Source organism: Budorcas taxicolor, chromosome 18, assembly GCF_023091745.1.
Source record: "Budorcas taxicolor isolate Tak-1 chromosome 18, Takin1.1, whole genome shotgun sequence".
NCBI lineage: Eukaryota > Metazoa > Chordata > Mammalia > Artiodactyla > Bovidae > Budorcas > Budorcas taxicolor.
Window position 1 is genome coordinate 40,717,116 of NC_068927.1, and position 20,787 is coordinate 40,737,902.

A 20,787-nucleotide genomic window follows, 5' to 3' on the forward strand; every position below is an offset into this window, starting at 1 on the left:
TGTGGGGGGGGGGGGGTTGTAGGGGACAGCCTTATTTTTAATACTTTAAGTTTGCCAAGCGTACTGTCAGTCTCTTCCCCAACACAAGCTTCTCTTGAATGCGAGTGTCAAGCAAAGGAGAGATGAACCCTCCCTTTAGCAACCTCAGTGATGCACTAACCACTCGTAGCTCACAACTATGTGCAAACTCCCTGTGTGGGGAGTGGATGTAAAACCACTGTGTCAGCAGCTCGTTCACACTCGCACACGCGCTCTCTCTCTCTTTTTGAAGAATCTCAGTCCCCATGACAGTCATAAAGACCAAAATAAATGCTTGCAAGTTTGACAACAGGTAAAGGCACATGGGCTGCCGCCACACACACTGCAGACAGGAACTCAATTTGAGGCCATTTTCACTGCTGGGCATTTGCAGTAGAATGGCTTGGGGGAATCACACAGACTTTTGAGTTTGCAGTCTACCAGGGGAGGATCTAGGCTTAATAGGAGAACTAATAAAGAAACCTTAGTGTGAAAAGTGCATTTATTACTACTGTTCCTGCTGGGGAGGCTCAGCAGGGCACACCGCACCACCTCTCCTCCTTCCGCCCCAGGCACTGTGCATAGTCTGAAGGTAAGGAGAGTGCAGTGGACTCTAGCATCTCAAGGGCCAGCATCATCCTAGGCCCAGATCAGACGTGTGGCCCAAAGATGGATCCTAGAGTTGAAAGAGCAACTGACAGCTGCAAAGACCCAGATGCGTTTTTTATTATTGCATAATGCGGGAGGCCCTATCTATCCCAGGGAAGCTGGAGGGTGAAGGCTTCCCAGTAAAGGGCTAATAGGTTCCTGGTCAACATCCAACCTTGCATGGTTCAGATCTTCAACTGTAGTGTACACTTCTTCCCATCTGGAAAGTACTGTAGCTTCAGTGTGGTTTAGTAAACTTAGCCTCAGAGGCCAAGAAGTCTCCCTAAAACTTGGCCTCTGCACTATTTGCTTTAAGACTGTAACTTAAATCTCCCGCGGCCAATTCAATCAACCAGGTTGTCTTTACTCCAACGGACCCAAGCCCTTTCCCAGTCAACTCATGTCTACCCTTTATCTCCAGTGTGATCACTCAACTTTTCAACATGCCTGCATCTTGCAGGCTGAAATCATACCACCACCCTGTGCATATTCTATGGTGCCCAGTGGTAAAAATAAAACTAAACCCCACCTGAGGGTCTATTTCAAACCCTCCCCCAACCCCAGAATCCATTTAACTGGAGCCAGATGAACCTCCCTGGGATGTTGACACAGGTCCTAACCTGGTTCCCCGTCATTTAACTTTTAAAACAGGATACAAGGTATTACAAAGGGAAGAAGTGAATACACAGAAAACACCACTTACAGGACCCACTTGTCTCTTCTTCAAGAGTCAGATATTTGGAGCCAAAGGGCTCCCAAGACGCACTGAAGCCACATCCCTTTGGATTCACCAGCCCACCAGCAGCATTTCATACCATCCCTACTCAACATGACTTTGCTACAAAGTAACCCTTGCACAGGTAAGGATGGACAGGATGCCTGGGTCTCACCTATATGGCCAAAGACACAGAAAGAGTGCTGTGAAGGGCAGCAGGCAGGACAGTGAGTAGACAGCAGCAGTGGCAAAGCAGCACAGACCAAAGCCCCTGATGTGACAACCAACTGAACCAAGAGTACAGAAGGGTCAGTCCAGACCTACTGGCCGCCCCTCCTCGCTGGGTGACCGTGCTCAGCTCTGACCTCCCAGTTTCCCCTTCCCTCATGCCAAACCCCTTCCTTGTACATTAATCTTGATAGAAATGGTTATCCAAGACTTGTATGTCTTACTTGTCCTTCACCTGGTCCCCCTACTCCCAAACTGGTGTAGGCATTTCTGTTTAACACCCGAGTTAGCCATCTTCCTTTCTATGTCTAACCTCTAGGATGTCCTACCCCTGACACTGGCCTTCTCCAACTGCCCATTACCCCCTAAAGCTGACAGCTTGCCACCAAAACACTCACTCTTTCAAAATGTTCTTAGGTCTCTTATAATAACACTTATGAAATCTTCACAAGGAAGAATGGACACACCATAGATTATTCATTCCTCACGCCTGGAAGAAAAGACTAAACCAGAGGGAAAAGGTAAGGGGAATGCCAGTGCTCTGACCAGGATCTAGAGCACAGGGCTTCTTTCCCTGGAGACCATACTTTACACAAGACACCTCTGCAGCTCAGCGAAGTCAAGTGATCAATATATTACATATGCATGGCACAGTATCAGGGGAAGTGCTGGTATTGCCTTACCAGCAAGATGCAGAAGAGGAACAGCAGCAGAAAGCTCAGGACCCAGCTCACCAAGGTGCACAAGATTTTCTCTTTCCAGAATTAAGTGAAGTTACCAGGCTAGGCAGTGAGGGGTTTTTGTTTTTAAACTACTTGGCGTGTATCTGGTTAGACAGAGGTTTGCTCCCAGAAGGAAGAAGCTTGGTTGGTATCTGTGGTGGGTATTTCTTGAGTGTTTACGGTGTGCCTATCACTATATTCAGTGGATGAGCCTTCCTAATGAGAAAGGAGGTTTCCGAGAAACCTGGGAATGAATTGCTTGTGGAGCAGCCAGAAATGAGGCTCTCTTTGGAGGCCTCCTCTGAGAGGATTCCTCAAGACTCAGCCCCACAGGGCCCCAGTGTAGAGACAAGCCAGAGAAAGCAGCATTGAGAGAGAACGGGGACAGAGAAGCGAAAGGACATGATCCCAAACGTGTACAAGGGTGAGTGTTCACCAGACACGGCTGGTGTTTGGTTCTGAGGTGAACCGGAGACTGAAGTGATCAGGTCAGCAGTTTCCTTTGGACAGGCCTCCAGAAGCTGACTGACCAGGAAACTGCTTGCAAGGAATGAAACCGTGGAGTGTAGGGCTTGGAGCAAACAAGCCAGTCTCAGTCGCTTTGTTCCCCCAGGAGAACAACCTTTAGCACCTGAACACTAAGAATGACTCCATTCTCAGAACTCCCCCTCCCCCCAGGAGGTAGGTAAGATTATTTATCCCCATTTGGCAGCTGGGGAGGAAGTGAAAGAGTGAGAGGTCACAAGACTTGCCTAAAGTCTTTGACAGAGCAGAGGTTTCAGACCTCAGAGGTTTGGGACTCCGGATGACAGGCCAGGCCTCGGCCAGTCCATCTTGAAAGGCCAGGGTCATATCCTGGGAGAAGCCTCACCAGAGAGCTGAGTGGACAATACCCTGAGTTGTTTCAAGAGTCTAAAGACCCCCCATACAAACAGAACATCCACCCACCCACGTGAAAGCTGATGGGGGAAGCCTAATTCTCAACATCCACTGGAATCCCAGTCCAAGCTAATGCTAAAAGTCATGAAGAAAAAAATGGGCTTAAGACACGGGGGCACATGCAACTAAGATCGAAAAAACTCTTTGCAGAGGAATAGTCCACCACGAAATGAAATCTAGGAGACTTTTCAGGTATTGAAATATTATCAAGAGTATCCCAGGGAATTCCCTGGTGGTCCAGTGGTTAGGACTCCATGCTTTCACTGCTGAGGATCCAGGTTCAGTCCCTGATTTGAGGAACTAAAATCCCACGGACAAAATTAAAAAAAAAAAAAAGACTATCCCAACACCTTAGAGCTGGCTGTGGGAGGAGACAGCTTAGGGAAGCCCAAATGCTGGGAGAGGGAGTGGAGTAAGGTGGGAGGGACTCTCTAAAAACCTAAGGATAGGCACTGCCCAGCCACTGATACTGGCCCCGACCCAGGGCATAGTTCCATTCTTGTTTCCCCGCCAAACAGTTCAACTACAGGAGAGGAGGGGACATGACTCTGAGTTTTTAAAACTAGAGAATAACTGAAAGGGACACCAGAGAGACCCCCTACACACCAAAAACTAGAGGTCTTGGTCAGAGTGGACAAAACCAGTTTTGTAGAAAGGGAATGGCAATGCAGCTAAAAATCAGGCCCAGGTCAAGACACCAAGCAGACAGGTTAGGTCAGCAGAGGGCGGGGGCAGCGCAGGCACTTAGGCACAACAAAGACAGACAGAGGAGCGGGCGTAGGGGCCTAGGGCAAAGGGTCCACTGGCTCTTTTGAAAGTCGCCATTACCAACTCAAGATTTAGGACAATTTCAAAGTGGGTGTGGCACACTGAGTAGGAGGGGCTTTGTTAAGTCAGCGCCCTTCCAGAAGCTCTGCCTAGAGCCTGGTCAGTCTGGCCATCAGGTCTTTCTCCTCATATCCCGCAACTGGGTCCCCACCAAGGTAGGTCTCCACTCTGAGCCTTGGAGGGGCTTCTCTCTCCTGGTGGGATGCTAGAAGCCTTGTGGGAGGAACAATGGGGAGAGACGGGAAATGGCTGGAGCAGAGGGTCACGCAGAGTCCCCTGCAAAAAAACCCAGCCTCCAACATCTGTAACAAAACTACCCTTTAAAGTGCACAGCTCTCAAAAGAAGAGTTCTGGGTGGGAACCCTCTTACTTCCAACCATGGGGCCTCCTGCTCTCCCATCACAAAAAAAGGAAAAAAAAAAAAAAAACAACTTCAGACAGCTGAACTGCTACTATAAGCTGTGGATCATCATTTTTGGCTCTTTCTTTGCTCCCTCCCTCTGCCACCTGCTCCCAAAGCCTGACTCTCTCCTTGCAGGAGCCAGGGATGAAGAGGAAAGAACAGGGGGCCCTGATATTTGGAATGTTTCTTATCCTGCATGCACCCCCTTCCTTCCTTGGCCCAGGCCTGCTGCTCCCCATCCCAGCACCCCAGTGGGGGCTGTTCTGAAAGGATGCCATGGGGTGACAGGTAACAGACCCTGCCTCAGGAGGCTGCCTTCATGCCGCCTCTTCCCCACCAACCTCATTGCCCAGAGAGCTACCCCCTGCTCGGCATGTGCAAATCCTCTGCTCTGCTCGCTCACGGTGAGGCCCAGCTCTGGGGTGGAGCCCCAGGCCAGGTCTGGGATAAGTTCATTTCCCCGCATTAGAGCGCCCTTCGATGGACAGCTTCACCTCCTGCGGAATGAAAGAGGGACGGAGCAGTGCAGCCCGCGCCTCCTCCCCTTGCGTGCTGTATCTTTGGAAGCTCGGAGCCGACCAGCAGGCCTGAGCACCAGGCTCTGGCTGCGAGGGCTCTACCGACCGGGAGCCCTCGCCTGACGGCTGGCTTTTCCCATCACTGTCACATTGCTCTCGGGGTCCCAGGACTGTCCTCTCAGGTCTTTCTCGGGGAGGACCCAGCTGGCCTGTGGGAGCACAGCTGGACTGAGAGACTGAGTTACTGTTCAAGCTTTGTAAACTGATAGAGATGCAGACATCTCCCACCTGGAGCCGATGGCAGGGCAGAGAGAAGAGTTGTGCAGTCCGCCCGGGGCTGCAGGAGGACCAGCCCTGGCCATAGACGAAGAAGGGGTGCTCAGGGGGCACCTCGATGCTCACTTTGCTCTGCTGCTCACCCACCACGAAGTGCAGCATGACAAATCCAGGCCACTGGCTCTCCTGAATGTCCACAACTGTGCTTGAGTCAATCTTCAGCCCCCCGCTCACTTCGGCACTGCGCACAAAATCCTGTGTCTGGAGGTCCTCCACCCGCTTCAGCTCCCCGGTAGCCAGCTGGATGATGGCGCCCTTCATGAAATGGGAGGGCAAATGGGAAGAGGTCACGGGGGGTGGCGTCGACTCCTTGTCTGGGAAGGGGGCTCTGGCCTGTATGTCCAAACTTGATGTCACCAGGATCTCCGAACCCACAGGCAGCAGGCCTGGGTCAGTTCCAGCGGGCACCAGGTTGCCATTGGCTACAACCACTGCTTTGGGGAAAGGTCTATGCTTCAGGGGTTCCTGGTGGGAGTGAGGGGAGACCCCTCGGGCCTGGTTTCTCTCGGCCGTCTCGGTGGCGCTCCTGGCTGGCCCTCGCCCCCCGCCCTGGTGGTCGGGGTTATGGTGGGACAGGTTGAGGGGACTGGGCTCATCCTTCCTCTGAGCTGCCACCGCCCGGTAGTCCTGAGACGCTAAAGCACCCACCACCCGCTGGACCTCAAGGTCCGTGTCTGGGGTCCCTCGGTGTGCTGGCACTGCCACCTCCACCCGTGCAGAGTGAGAACCTGAAAACAACTGTCCATCCACCACGCATTCGGCCACTGGCGCCAGCCCCTGGCCCTCGCCCTTGCTGCCAGGGGAGTCAAGGGCTTCGCTTTCCCGTCTCACTAAATTCCGATCTCGCGGTCTCTGTCCATTGGCAGCGGCTGCTTCCAGAGCAGGCTGGCCCTCCTGAGGAGTAAGAACTGGGCTGGCACCTGCAGGGGCAGTTTCATGCAAGGTGTACCCAGCAGGGAGCCTGGACATTTGATAATAAATGGGCATCCGGCCTGGAGCGAGGTCCAGTGGCTGAGTACTCGAGTGATGTGGCAACTGCCCAGGCGGGGAGCTGGCAGAGGGGGCTTTGCTGAACGAGTGGGCTGGGGATGAAGCCTGCGGGGGAGGAGTGGCTCCTTCTGCCAGGAGTGAGGCATATGGCACAAAGTGTGGAAGGTGAGAGGTGGCAAGGTTGGCAGAAGGAGAAAGGAGGGGACTCGGGAGGAAATTAGGTGGCACGGCATAAGGAAGGCTGTACGGAGACCCGATGAACTGCAGAGAGGTGGACGGGAGCTGAGCATAGTGGATTGGGGGATAGTGGATTCCTGGATGTTGAATCAGAGAAGACGCTACATTAAATGTGGGGGGCAAGGGGCTCATGTTCACCACAGACGGGAGGCCAGTTGGGGAGAAGGTGGCAGGTGGCACAGCCACCTTATACAGCATGCCATACTGGTCCACCGTCAGACCAGTGATGGCCTCAGCTCCATCACCCCCCAGGCTGACTCTGGCTCCTGCCTGGCTCTGCCCGGCCACCACAACCCCTCGGGACCATTCAGAAGCATCACTGGAGGGTGTGTGGTTAGTTGAGCAGCTGGTGGTTCTCCCCATATCCTCGCTGGTCACGGGGAGGTCTCGTTTCTTTGGTGGAAGGCATTCCTGACTCCGCTCATGAACAGGTTTCATATTGCTTTGTGGTGTTCCTGGAGCCTGGAAGGGGTCGGCTTGCTCCTTGGGGCATCAGAAGGGGCTTCTTTGTGGCTCCCCTGCACCCCTCTGTGCTGTTGGCTGGGGCGCCCACATCTGCTAGGGAACAAATCAGAGGCAAAGAACAGTAACCCAGGGGTAAACCAAGTCAAATGGAAGAGCAGGAACTGCATCCATGGAGGAAGATGGAACCAAGGGGACTGCTGGGAAAAAAAGAGGAATGAGAAAGAGGCAGACAAGGATGCTACCCCCCTCACTCATCCAGCCAAGGACATGAAGGAAACAATCACAAAAACCACACAGCTACAAGGTCAAGCATTCAAAAATGTGGAACGTAACCTGTTGGTCCACGACCCCAGGGAAACCAACAGCATCATGATTAGCTGTGTCTCTGATGCGAACTCTGACTATTTTGAGTCTTTTCCCCTAAGGGGGATTTGAACACATGGTCTTTGCTGCTGGGTCCTTAAGTTTCTCCTTTTGTCACCAAACACTACTGTGCTATCTTCTTTCCTGAACGTATGAGCTCATCCTTGCTTCCTTTCCCCAGCCTAATTGGGGTTATGATCTCACCTACCCCCTCCTCCCTCCCAGGCCTTACCTCCTTTGCCTCATATCACCACTACCCCAAGAACCCAGGTGTCAATAGGTCCTGAGGTCTGCTTGTTTTTTAAAAAAAATGCTGTTCCTTAAGTATGTTACGAAAATAAGTATCTTCTTTGCCCCATAAAATACTACATTTAAACTTGGGCCCTATGAGGAAAGTGACTGTACTAGTATTTTCTAGAATTTATTTATTTCTCCTTTTCTTCAAAGAGCAACAAAACTCTTCTGACCTCACACAGACTTTGTGTTCCCTAGTCTGGTGAAACTTCTTTTCCTCCAATGGACCACGTTCAATTTGCCTTCTTCACTCATTCCCTTTCTTTCTTCCTTTGCCAATGGCTCCTTTCTTTGGTAGGGAGGTTCCAGGCACCACTTCTTAAGATTCTGGTTCCATTCCCCAAAACACGCCTCTTTATCACTATCTTAGGTCTATGCGATTCATAAGAAAGTTCTCTCTCCCCTTTCCCTATCACCTTTCATACACGCTTTTGTCCACTGTCACAACTTATCATTTTGGTCTGAATACTTGGACACGTATGAAATTTGTCACCTATTTCTTCCAATCAGGCTTCAGTTCTTTGGCTCTGAAAAAATATTTCTATGATTATTACACTCTGTTCTGTTTTTCCACTGTTGATTCCAGATGTTTTTCTGCAACAAGGTATCCAAAGCACCTCTATTACCTGAGCTTCCAGTGGTGCTTCTGAGAAGTTGTAATAAGAAGCAGTGTCCTCCCCACTGGCTTGGGAGCCTAGAAGACAGAAGCAGGAATCGAGTAAGCGGGAGCCTAGCCTCTGACGATCCCCAGGATCATGAAGAAAGCGAATTCTAAAGCCACAAGGACATTAAAGTCCAGGAGTTCCTGCCTCAGCCTCTCCTCTAGGGGTAGCAACACATTAAATTCTAATTTGTAGGAAGACGTTTCTGGGAAAAAAAATTTCCAAGTGTCAAACTTTACTGTTTTCCTTAACATCATCTTCTTCATTCTCTACCTGTACCTATTCCACCAAAGGTTACATTTATTTCCAATCCCAGTTTCAGGTAAATGCACAAAGTGGAAGACTCAGCACTGTCCCCATGTGAACAAAGGGAAGCAGGAAAAAAATCAGTCTCGCAGATTTCACTTTTATTCTGGGCTAATGAAAACATAGATGTGGAAGTTATTTAAATGAGAAAAGAGGCACTGGAGGAAAAAGAATAATTATTTATGTTTCTGGGGCAGAAAATGAGGTCAAGGGGGAGTCACTCAAAGGGAAGCCTTATTAACAAATTTCCAGGGTAAAAAAAAAAAAAAACAGGCTCCTGTGTGTGTGTGTAAATTTCTAAGTGACAACTTTGTAGCAAGTGCTGAATCAGGTGTGACAGAAACTGAAAGTATTGCCTTCATCCTCAGGTACGGCAACAATGGGAAACAAAACTGCTAAACTGTTAACATCTGAATCTACACCTGTCAGAAACATAATGCACTGAAGACCAGAGCCTTAATCTCTGAAAACAAAGAAAGTAATATTGACCAGTACTTGTAGAAATTGTTGATACTACCCATTGTGCTTTCCAAGTCCTACAGAATACTGCAAGCCTCAAACCAAAATGAAGGTATTTCTCCCTTAAGGTCGGCAAGGTGCAGATATATCAAAAAAAAAAAAAAAAAGAAAAAAAAAGGAAGACAGGAAAACAAGATGGAAAGTCAAATTCTTCGTTCCATAAACACAAAGATACACAGAGGGCACAAGTCTTGCATTCCTTCTTTGCCAGCAGTTCCAGTAACTGGAAAGCTGTTAGCGTTCTCTGTCATTTCCAACAGAAAATGGGCTCACATCTTCAATTCTAGAATGATACTTGCCTCTCATGACTAAAACATTAAAGAAAACCTGCCTCTAGGTCACAGAGGGGTTAGCCAAACAGAGGCTAATAAAAGGACTGAAAGAGGCAAAAGGTCTGCGGGAGTAACAAAGAGCCAAGACTATGCACCAGGTTCCCACAACGCAAAACACATTTTGGAATCTGAAACGTTAGCCTCTTAAGAGGCTCAATGAGGATTTCACAGGGCAAGACGCAGCCTGTGGCCCTAACGGAGCTAACGGGAAAGGAGGACCATTCCGGAGAGCTGCTGGAGCTGCCAGCACAGCCCAGAATCAAGAGGTTGAATCCAGCCCCAGACTCGAATTCGCTGAGGGCTAGGAGCTTAGAACAGACAGGGGCTAAGGCTTCCCTTGATCCCCCAATCACTGCCCCAAAAGGGGTAAGGCCCGAAATTGGGAATTCTGCGTTTAGAGAGTGGCGGGTCGACCTTTCAAGCAGAGGAGTAAGGGCGAGGCCCCGCAGGCGCTGCTTCCTTGTTTGGGGGCCCCTTCCCGCCCCGAGGACTCGGACAGCCCGGGCCGCCAGGACACAGCCGCGGGGGCGCAGGAACCTGAGGCAGCTCTCTGGGCCAGGCCGGTGAGAAGCGATCCGGGGTCTAGGCGAGGCCTCTTTCGCTCCCTAGGTCCGTGGGGCAACGGACTCTGGGGGGCCACTTCCTTCAGAGGACCAACCCCAGGCCTGCTTGGCCCCAGTGAGGTCGGCGGCCTCAATCCAGGCGACACTCACCGGCCCATCTCACGGCGCTCCCCGGGCTCCTCCCGCTGGTCCCGGAGCCGCCGCAACAGCGGCCGCCGCCATCCCCGGCCCCGGAGCCGCCCCACACCCAGCGCCCCCCCAGCCGGGCGCCCGGAGATGGCGTCAAGCGCGCCCCGCCCCCGGCGCGGAGAGATGACGTCAGGGCCCCTAGTCGGAGAGCGACGCCCAGGAGTACCCCGGAGAGGAGGCGGCTGGCTCCCCGCCTGTCACTCCCAGCGCCCCTTCTGGTGGGAAAAGGAACTCCTCTCCCTGGGGGCCGGGTCACGTGAATAGGACTGGGCCCGGCCTCCACACCCTGACCCCACAAGGACCCAGCAATCGCTTACTCCAGTCAGTTCTGGGAGTTCCCACAGAAGCGTGGCCATCTGTGACCCGTGTCTCCTGGATCTCAGGAACTGACTTTGTGAAACTGTTTCTTGGGAACCTCGGGGAACACTGAGGCGACCCAGGTCCGGGAGAGTATTGAGATTCCCCCTAGAGAGCCAGGATGGAGAGGGGAGCTCTTTAAGAGTTGAGAAATGCCTCTGAGGGGGGACGAGAAATGGACCGGAACCAGGATCTGGGGGAAAGTGAAATTAGACTTTCAAGTCTGTGAAGAATGAGAGGATGGGGGTTAGTACAGTGGGAAGCAGCTTAGCGGGAAGAGGGCTTGACTACTAGATGAACTGTTTGGTCACCAATCATTGCCAATTAACCTGTCGACTTGATAGTAATATGAACATCTGATTAACTCAAGTGAAAAAAGGGAATTCCTTGGTGGCTCGATAGTTAGGATTCGTGGCTTTCACTGAGCAGGAAACTAAGATTCCGCATGCTGCAAAGCCCTGCAGCGTGGCCAAAATAGGAAAAAAAAAGGACACCAATTGATTTATGCTTTGATTACAACTATGTAAAAAAGTAGTTCTGCATACAGACAAAAGTTGAACAGAGGAAAAAAAATAACTGTTGGAGAGATTGGATTCTGAGTAGATTTTGTTCCTTTTTAGTTTCTGCAAACTTTGTTCAGTAAATAATCACTGATTTTTGTTCGATTTTGAAAGTACTACTGGCTGGGCTCTTGCTATTAAGCCTTTGGAAAATCGTTTTACTATTTTAGACTTCAGTTTCCTTTTCTGTGAAACGAAGAGCTTGAACTGGGTGAAGCTGCTGCTACTAAGCCGCTTCTGTTGTGTCTGACTCTGTGCGACCCCATAGACGGCAGCCCACCAGGCTCCCCAGTTCCTGGGATCTCCAGGCAAGAACACTGGAATGGGTTGCCATTCCCTTCTCCAATGCATGAAAGTGAAAAGTGAAAGTGAAGTCGCTCAGTCGTGTCCAACTCTTAGGGACCCCATGGACTGCAGCCCACCAGGCTTCTGCATCCATGGGATTTTCCAGGCAAGAGTACTGGAGTGGGGTGCCATTACCTTCTCCTGAACTGGGTAAAGGGGCCGGAGTAAAACATAGATAGGAGAGATCGGGAAACATTTTAAGTGAAAAATAAGCGAAGATATACATTGTGAGATCATGTATTTATTTTAAACAACATATTATAATGTTACAGTTGCATATATTTATGTATTTGTACAAAAGAGGAGTGGAAGGATATGTACCAACTTTTAACATTGGCTATCTCAGGAGAGGAAAGTGGAACTGGGTGGTGGCCAAGAGGAACAAAAGAGACTTTTTGTTATTGTTTGGATTTTTTAAATGAGAAATATTAAATGAGCAAGTTAAAATACAAATAAGGTGTATGATCTCTAACATTCTTTCTAGGAAACACTTAGGCCTCAAATTTGATATTTTCTCACCTGGGTGGGTCCAAAGAATTATCAAAATTATTGAACACTACACACACACACACACACACACATGCACATGCACACGCGCACACACACACACACACCCCTACACCCAAGTGGGTAAAACATAGTGACACTACTGATTCGTAGCCATCTAAATCAGCAGAGAACTTTGCTTTGTGAATATTAATATTATACATAACAATTATTTTCTCAGTTTGGCCAAGAAGGAAGTCCTGTGGTTACTCAGGGACCCTGTTTTAGTGCTAACTGGCAGAATGGTTTCTGGTTCATTTCTTTGCTCACAAAACTGGCATCAAAACTGCCAAGATAAAGACCTTTGGACCATCAAAGTGTATTCAACGATAGCGTTTCTCCCAGATCAAGATATGCAATCAGAGACCTGGTTTTCAGGCAAAATTGATGCAAGCAAAATGGTTTTTGGCTGCCAGACATTAACATAATGACATGGTTCAAAGATATGTGTCTATTTTTGTTAAAGGATGTTCTGAATGGTGAAACGCTAGTGATTTCCTGGTTTAATGCTGCAGTCCCAAAAGGGTAGGTCATATCTGCTGTATCTTCTAGAACTCTTTACTCCGAGCAAGCCTCATTTCTTTGGTTGTACATATTGATGGTTGTTGTTTAGTTGGTAAGTTGTATCTGGCTCTTTTGTGACCCTATATACTGTAGCTTGCCATGCACCTCTGCCCATGAGATTTCCCAGGTAGGGTACTGGAGTGGGTAGCCATTTCCTTTTCTAGCAGATCTTCCCGACCCAGAGATCCAACTCTCATCTCCTGCACTGGCAGGTGGATTCTTTACCACTGAGCCACCAGGGAAGGCCCACAGGCAGGGTGAGCTCAGACAACTATGCCAACTATTTGTGATGCTAAGGAATCAATCAGAGATAACTTTGGGATAAAAACTTAGGAAACCATGTTTGTCACAACAAGAGGAGTAAGTGGCTTTTTTTCATACCATCTTGTCTTCCTGCTTATATGCTTTAGCATGCCAGGGTGTCGTTTTAGGAAAGGAACTTCTATCCTTAGATCCTATGGCAGAAATGACAACTAATCTTAAGTATATATTGAAATTATAGAATCCTTAGCAGATTTGACTTTCCCTAGAAACATGTTCGGAGAAGGCACTGGCACCCCACTCCAGTACTCTTGCCTGGAAAATCCCATGGATGGAGGAGCCTGGTAGGCTGCAGTCCATGGGATCGAGAAGAGTCGGACACAACTGAGCGATTTCACTTTGACTTTTCACTTTCATGCATTGGAGAAGGAAATGGCAACCCACTCCAGTGTTGTTGCCTGGAGAACCCCAGGGACGGGGAAGCCTGGTGGGCTGCCGTCTATGGGGTCGCACAGAGTCGGACACGACTGAAGCGACTTAGCAGCAGCAGCAGCAGAAACATGTTGGTTCCTGATATTAGATTATTTGGGAAAGTTTTCTAATTGTTTCCAAATGTAGGAATGTGCAGTTTTCAGGCTTCTGTTTTATCTACTTCCCTGTGTTCTCATTTCCACATGCCTTTAATGTTATGCAATCTCTCCAGGTTCCAATGGGGATTTCCCTTCCAAATTCATTAACATTTTATTTAGAAGAAGGTCTTATAACTTCTCCGTAAGTGACTATTATGTCCTCTGGGGAGGAGAATATCCCTCTGTTGTCTACTTCCTCAGACACTTGCCAGAGACTTTCACTTTTTGTCAAAAACTGCCCGGCAGAACTCTCAAAAGTTGCAGTAAAAACACTGATGATTAGAATAAACTGAAGGAGATCTAGCTCTTATCTGAATCACAAGCGTTGTATCTGGGGAACTGGTCCACAGAGAAGCAAGTGCATTCAGGCCAGTACTAAGCAGCCAGGAGTTCCTTACACACAGGATTTGTTAAATAAATAAATGTGTGCGTGCTCAGTCGTGGCTGACTCTTTGCAACCCCATGTACTGTAGCCTGCCAGGCTCCTGAATAAATAAAGTAGATGTGGAAAAATTAGAGCCTCTGATAACTCTCTCTTTGGCTGGGAAACTTCTCAGCAAGGTGATTTGCGAGCTGCTGTGCCTTATGGTAGAGAAGGAAATGGCAACCCACTCCAGTGTTCTTGCCTGGAGAATCCCAGAGACGGGGGAGCCTGGTGGGCTGCCGTCTATGGGGTCGCACAGAGTCGGACACGACTGAAGTGACTTAGCAGCAGTAGCAGTGCCTTATGGTGAAATCACATTCAGCTCTGCCTTCAAAGCTTATGCCCTTCGCAGACAACTTGCAGCTGGTTGCCAATCACCTAGAATTCCTGGAAAAAAATTTTTTTAGAGTGAGAGAGCATAGCAAGCTGCCCCTCAGATTCCTGTGCACTCCATGCTGCCACCTCCGAGTCCCATGGCATATCTCATAAGACCTTACTTAGCAACTCTGGAATTTAAAGGATTGTTCCTGAATTGTGGGACTGATTATTACAGTGATCAAATTGTTTAAAAATTTTCAAACACTCTCCTGTATCTTGATTGTCTCAATGCAAATCATGGTTTTGTAAGATGTTAAACCACCGGTGAAAACTGGGTCAAGGGAGTCCTCGGTTGTTCTGTATTACTTCTTACAAACCGCATGTTAACCCACAGTTATGTCAAAATAAAAACTTTAATTTAAGAAGAAGTTTCAGGCTTCCCTAGTGGCTCATTGGTAAAGAATCCGCCTGCCAGTGGCTCAGTGGTAAAGAATTTGCCTGCCACAGGTTGAGTCCCTGAGCTGGAACAATGCCATGTGACTATGCACCAAACTATTGAGCCTGTGCTCTAGAGCCCAGGAGCCACAACCACTAAGCCCACATGCTGCAACTACTGAAGCCTGTGAGCCCCTAGAACCCATGCTCAACAAGAGAAGTCACTGCAATGAGAAGCCCGTGCACCACAACTAGAGAGTAACCCTCAATTGCTGCAACTGGAGAAAAGCCCATGCAGCAACTTAAAAAATATATAAGGAGGTTTCCAGGGAATTCCCTGGTGGTCCAAGGGTTAGGACTCTGCACTTCCACTACAAGGGGCTCAGGTTCAATCCTTGCTCAGGGAACTAAGATTCCAAATATGGCCAAAAGAAAGAAAAACATTTCGTAAGGGTTAAGATGCAATTTATGTCCAAATGACTGGACTTCTCTCCACCAAAGCACAGAGCTTTATCTAGCTAAGCCTTTTTTAGATATGTAATAGCTATTAAGTTTGAGCTCCTGGGCAAATTTTTCTGAAAGAGCTTCCTTAGCTTTTTTCAAACACACACAGAAGATGCTCTTTCTTCAATCAGGTGACAGCTTAAGTCATGTTGTACCCATGAATATGAGTAGTAGCTGATTTCTGTTGTCTTCTTTCTGTAATTTATGTTGCCTTTTGCTCTTTCCTTATTCCAGGGGGTCACATGTGCCATGACCCCCTCAGTAAACTGAGAAACTGAGGATCTCTGATTATGAGAAGGGTTCAGGTGAAATCAGTAATGCACATAAACACAGTTTTCTCAGTGCTGCATAAATAGTGCTATTTATTATTGAATTACTATAGTCTATTAGATTATGGTAGTGGAGAGGCAGATATTACCCAAACGTTCAAACTGATTTTTAGGCATTCTTTAACCAAATTTTGCAGAGGGTGTTTGGGCATTACTTATATAAGGAACCTATGGAAAGTATTCAAAACAAATGACATATAGAGAAATCCAGTGGTACTCATTATTATTATTGTGAACAAAGAGAATGACATAGATGGTGTACACAGAACTTGTGAACTTTATCAACTGTCCTGTAATTCTGACAATCAGGGATACATATTGGTTTTTTCAGTTTTTTGTTTTAAATAAAAACATTATTTCATACTATTTTGTATATGGCCCTATTTATTAAAAAACTCCTCTTTGTCAGTTCATTTTCCTAAATGCATGCTTTGTGCTGCAGCAGAACAGGCCCAGAAAATAGGAAAGAGGTGACTGACTATCTGGCCTCTGGGAAAGAGGAACAAGCTTGGATCAGAGCACATTACCTGATAAGACTACGCCGGAGGCCATGGAGATCCTGGAACTGTACTGGGGACCTGCTGCTGGCTTACTTTAGCTTGATCCAGGGCACAGAGTGAGACCTATTGAACTTGCATCATTTGTCAGGCTCAACAAAATTACATGGCATTTCTGCCACCTAGTGAGGGCGGCACTGGGCTCTAACTTGTGCGCGTGCTCAGTTGTGTCTGGTTCTTTGTGACCGCATGGACTGTAGCCCACCAGGATCCTCTATCCATGGAATTCTCCAGGCAAGAATACTGGAGTGGGTTGCCATTTCCTCCTCCAGGGGAATCTTCCTGACCCAGGGATTGAACCCACATCTCCTGCATTGTCAGGCTGATTCTTTACCACTGAGCCACCTGGGAAGTTGGGACTGTGTCAAAAAGCACTGTCTCCACTTAGTAGAGAACTGGTCCTGCTTGACAAGAATATGTCAGCCCACAGAACCATTTTTAAAACCAACTAGTTGTCTTTCCCCACCCTGAGCTGTAAAGATGTAGTATAAATGTGTAGAAAAGTTAGGAAGTACAGACAAAAAGAATCTGGAGATAAGAATTTTGGTATATTTCTTTCCATCTGTGTATGTTTATCTGTATGCATCTCCGTGTCTGTATATATACTTCTATATACTGATAGAGACATAAAGGTTTGTATGCGTGCATGCTTAGTTGCTAAGTCGTTTCTGACTCTTTGCGACCCCATGGACTATAGCCTGCCAGGCTTCTCTGTACACAGAATTCTCCAGGCAAGAATACTGGAGTGGGTTGCCATTCCCCTCTCCATGGGATCTTCCCAACCAGGGATTGAATTGGGTCTTCTGCATTGAAGGCAGATTCTTTACCAGCTGAGCCACCAGGGAAGCCCAAGCTTACATTTTCCTAAATATAACTGGCCTAGTAATATCAAAGAATCTAATCCAACTTAGAAGTTTCAAATATTTGAACATCTTAATCATGACCACATACATAACTGAGGACTGATACTCAGCTGGGACACTGGGAGGTGGCCTCAGAAGTTGTTTTCAGGCTGGTGGACACTCTCATCATTCAGCGTGTCCATTCTGATTGGACAGAGCCTTGTTGAATATGTTGACTATTACCTCTGATATAATTCAAAATACTTATCATAAAGTCAGATAATACTAATCAGAAAATAAAAATTTTTTTCTTGTGTTTATTTTCTTCCTCTTATTCTACTTGGTTCCCTCACCCTCGGATAAGGCTGCCTTATGATACAAACAGAGCATCTCTTTGTTGTTGCTAAACTATACATCTTTTAAAAATTATGCATTTTACATAACAGAGACAAGAAAAATGAAGAACTATGATTCAAAACTGAAATACTACTTAAAATCTTTTTGTTTCTTTCTTTGTAGGTATGTGTGTGACCAGATTTGTTCTGTTCTTCATTTTGCAGCTGATGCGTAAATTGAATATGAACACTCAAACTCAGGTTCTAGTGGAGCAGTACCTATAGTAATAGGCTAAGAACTATGTGTGTGCATGCTCAGTCTGACTCTTTGCGGCCCCATGAACTATAGCCCTCCAGGTTCCTCCATGGGATTTCCCAGGCAAGAATACTGGAGTGGGTAGCCATTTCCTTCTCCAGGGGATCTTCCCCACCCAGGGATCGGACCTCATTGGCAGGCAGCTTCTTTACCACTATAATGTGCCATTTAAATCCAAACCAACCTTTATGGTGAGTACTTTCAAGAAGAGAGAACTGACTTAAAGCTAAGATTTTTATTGTGCACTAGATTCTTTTTTTTTTAAACTTAAGAATGTGGCTTCCAGAGTTGTTCTGGCAGGATTGTAAGAGGGTGACCTCTGCACCTTTTCTCCACCCACATACTTTTTCTAGCAGAGATGGACTTCTACGGTCAGATGACCCTTCTATTTAATAAGTTGTTAGCAATAGAGGAGAAAACAAAGATGAAGGTGTCTAAAGTGTTATGCCCAGAAGCATATTTAGTTCTTAAAATCTCTTTATCTGAGATCTCTATTTGAGTATTATTTTACATTTTAAAAAATTCTACTATTTTTATATATTTTAAAAAATATTTATTTATTTTTGGTTGTACTGGATTTTGGTTGCTGCTCACAGGCTTTCTCTAGTTGTGCTGCATGGGCATTTCATTGTGGTGGCTTCTATTATTGGGGAGTACAGGCTCTAGGGTGTGCCAGCTTCTGTATTTGGGGTACATGGGTTCAGTAGTTGCGGATCACAGGTCCTATTGCCCCATGGCATGTGAAATCTTCCCAGACTAGGGATTGAACCACATCCCATGAGCTGGCAGGCAGGTTCTCAGCCACTGGACCACCAGGGAAATCCTGTTTTGCATTTAAATAAAGAGCTCTTGGAATAAAATCTACAAGATCCAAAGGAACAAGGTACCATCACTGAGCCTTGGTTCAGCATTTGAGTTCAGTAGTAAAAGGACCCTTATTTAGATCCAGCATTTATTGACTGTGAGATTTCAGGCAAGTGACTTACCCTCACAAAGACTCAGTTGTCTGGACTGCGAGAAGGAGGGTAATAACATTTTAAGAGTTATTAACAGATCTCAAAAGCATGTTGAGATGATTAAATGAGGTAATATGTATAAGGAATTTATATGCAGGGCCTGGCACAGAGCAAACATAATCAAATTCACATCATTATCACAGAGAATGGATTAAGCTTCCAAAAGGTGGTCATGAATTTTTTAAGGGCAGGAGAAATTTCTCCTTAATGCCTTCAAACTGACAGCGTGGACCATGTTGGACTGTGGTTAAAGGGCACACTTGTCTTTTCTGATGTTTTGCTTCCGATGGTTTCCTGAAAAGGGCTCTTTTGCTCTTTTTTTTCTCTTCCAAAGAGTTATGTGGTTTGTTGAAAAAATGACATGTAAAAAAAAATTAGACAATACAGAAAGGGACTAAGAAGAAGAAAAAGCCACATGAAATGCCACCAGGGTTGTGCTAACAGCTCAGTATCTTCCTCCTTATTCTCTAGGTGAATTCATCCAACATTGTGGGGTTTTTTTATTTTTAAAAATTATTTATCTGTTTGGCTGTGCTGGGTCTCAGTTGCACATGCGGTGTGTGGTAACTCGTTCCCTGACCAGTGGTCGAACCCAGGCCCCCTGCATTGGGAGTGTGATGTCTTAGCCATTTGACCTCGAGGGAAGTCCTCAACATTGTGGCTCTTACCCCCCTTTGTGGTGAGGACTTCAACATGCATATCACTAGCTAAGGTCTCTAGGCTGATATGAACGGCAAGGTGATGTATTTGCCTGCCTTCCTGATATCTCCTTGGATATTTCAGAGGCATCTCAAATTAACGTGTCCCAAAGTGCTCTTCCAAGAACCTACTCATTCTACAGTTAATGGTGATGCTATGCTAGGGACATGTCTTTCTTGACTCTTCCCTTTCTCTCAACCTGACTGTACCCTGAGCTAACATGGAATCATCTCTGGCCTGGATGATTGCAATACACCCTTAACTGGTTTTTCTGCTTCTACCCCTTTTTCCCCATGAACTGATGTTCAGTGTTTTCTGCTTCTACTCTTTTTCCCCATGAACCAATGTTCAGAGATCTGGCTAGTACCTAGATCAGGTTGTATATCTCCTCTGCTTTTTTAAAACCTCCAGTGACTTTTTAATGTCACTTAGGATAACAGGCACCAGCTTTCCTATGACCCAGGAGGCCGCCCACCTCTTTCCTCTGGCCTCATTCCCTCAGCTCTCTGCTTGTTTACTCTGCTTCAGCTACACTGGCCTCCCTGTGCTTCTTCAAACACACACCTGCTCCCTCCTCAGGACCTTTGTACTTGGGGACTCTGTGTTTTCCAGCTCTCTGCCTGGTCCCTCCCTCACTTCCTTCTGGTCTGTACTTGAATGTTCTCTTCTCTGGGAAGCCCTCCAAAGCTACCTTCTCTTCCCTCTTCACCACTTTATATTTTTTCTCTATTGCTCTCATCTCTGAGATCTAACACACTGTATCCTTCACTTAGTGATCTCGTCTGTCTCTCACCCTGCAACATCAGCTCCACGAGAATGGGGATTTTTCTCTGTTTTGTTCGCTGTGGCATCCCCAGCTCTGTGCCTGGTTTATATTATGTGGTCAACAGATTTTTGTCAAATGAATGAATAAATCCAGAGGGGGCTTCCCTGGTGGCTCAGAGATTAAAGCGTCTGCCTCCAATGTGGGAGACCCGGGTTCGATCCCTGGGTCGGGAAGATCCCCTGGAGAAGGAAATGGCAACCCACTCCAGTATTCTTGCCTGGAGAATCCCATGGACTGAGGAGCCTGGTGGGCTGCAGTCCACAGGGTCACAAAGAGTCAGACACGACTGAGTGACTTTACTTTACTTACTTACTTTACCATGGCTAAAATATGAGAAACTTTCTTGTAGACATTGTTGTTTTTTAGTCGCTAAGTTGTGTCCAGCTCTTTATGACCCCGTGAACTTTAGCACACCAGGCTTCCCTGTCCTTCGCTGTCTCCCTGAGTTTGCTCAAACTCATGTCCATTGAGTAAGTGATGCCATCCAACCATCTCATCCTATGTTGCCTACTTCTCTTGCCCTCAATCTTTCCCAGCATCAGGGTCTTTTCCAATAAGTCAACTCTTCGTATCAGGTGGCCAAAGTACTGGAGCTTCAACTTCAGCATCAGTTCTTCCAATGACATATCTATGCATATTGATATCTAGT

General features: G+C 47.2%; 1 protein-coding gene across 3 annotated transcripts; it reads right to left on the minus strand.

Moving 5' to 3' along the window:
* ATXN1L (ataxin 1 like) lies at positions 1-10,350 on the minus strand. Of its 3 annotated transcripts, none has more exons than XM_052655662.1 (3): positions 10,237-10,350; positions 8,331-8,398; positions 1-7,137 (listed from the first exon to the last, which is right to left on the minus strand). In XM_052655662.1, exon 3 carries the CDS (start codon positions 7,018-7,020, stop codon positions 4,954-4,956), a length of 2,067 nt encoding a protein of 688 aa, XP_052511622.1. In that variant the 5' UTR covers positions 7,021-7,137; positions 8,331-8,398; positions 10,237-10,350; the 3' UTR covers positions 1-4,953. The 3 variants fall into 3 exon arrangements, with proteins under 3 accessions (XP_052511622.1, XP_052511623.1, XP_052511624.1); XM_052655663.1 differs by having other exon boundaries at positions 1-7,140; XM_052655664.1 differs by having other exon boundaries at positions 1-7,241.
* Between the last annotated feature and the right edge of the window lie 10,437 nt (positions 10,351-20,787).

Excerpts from the sequence above, each read along its gene's own strand:
- ATXN1L (XM_052655662.1), bottom strand. The coding sequence starts at position 7,020 with ATGAAACCTGTTCATGAGCGGAGTCAGGAATGCCTTCCACCAAAGAAA.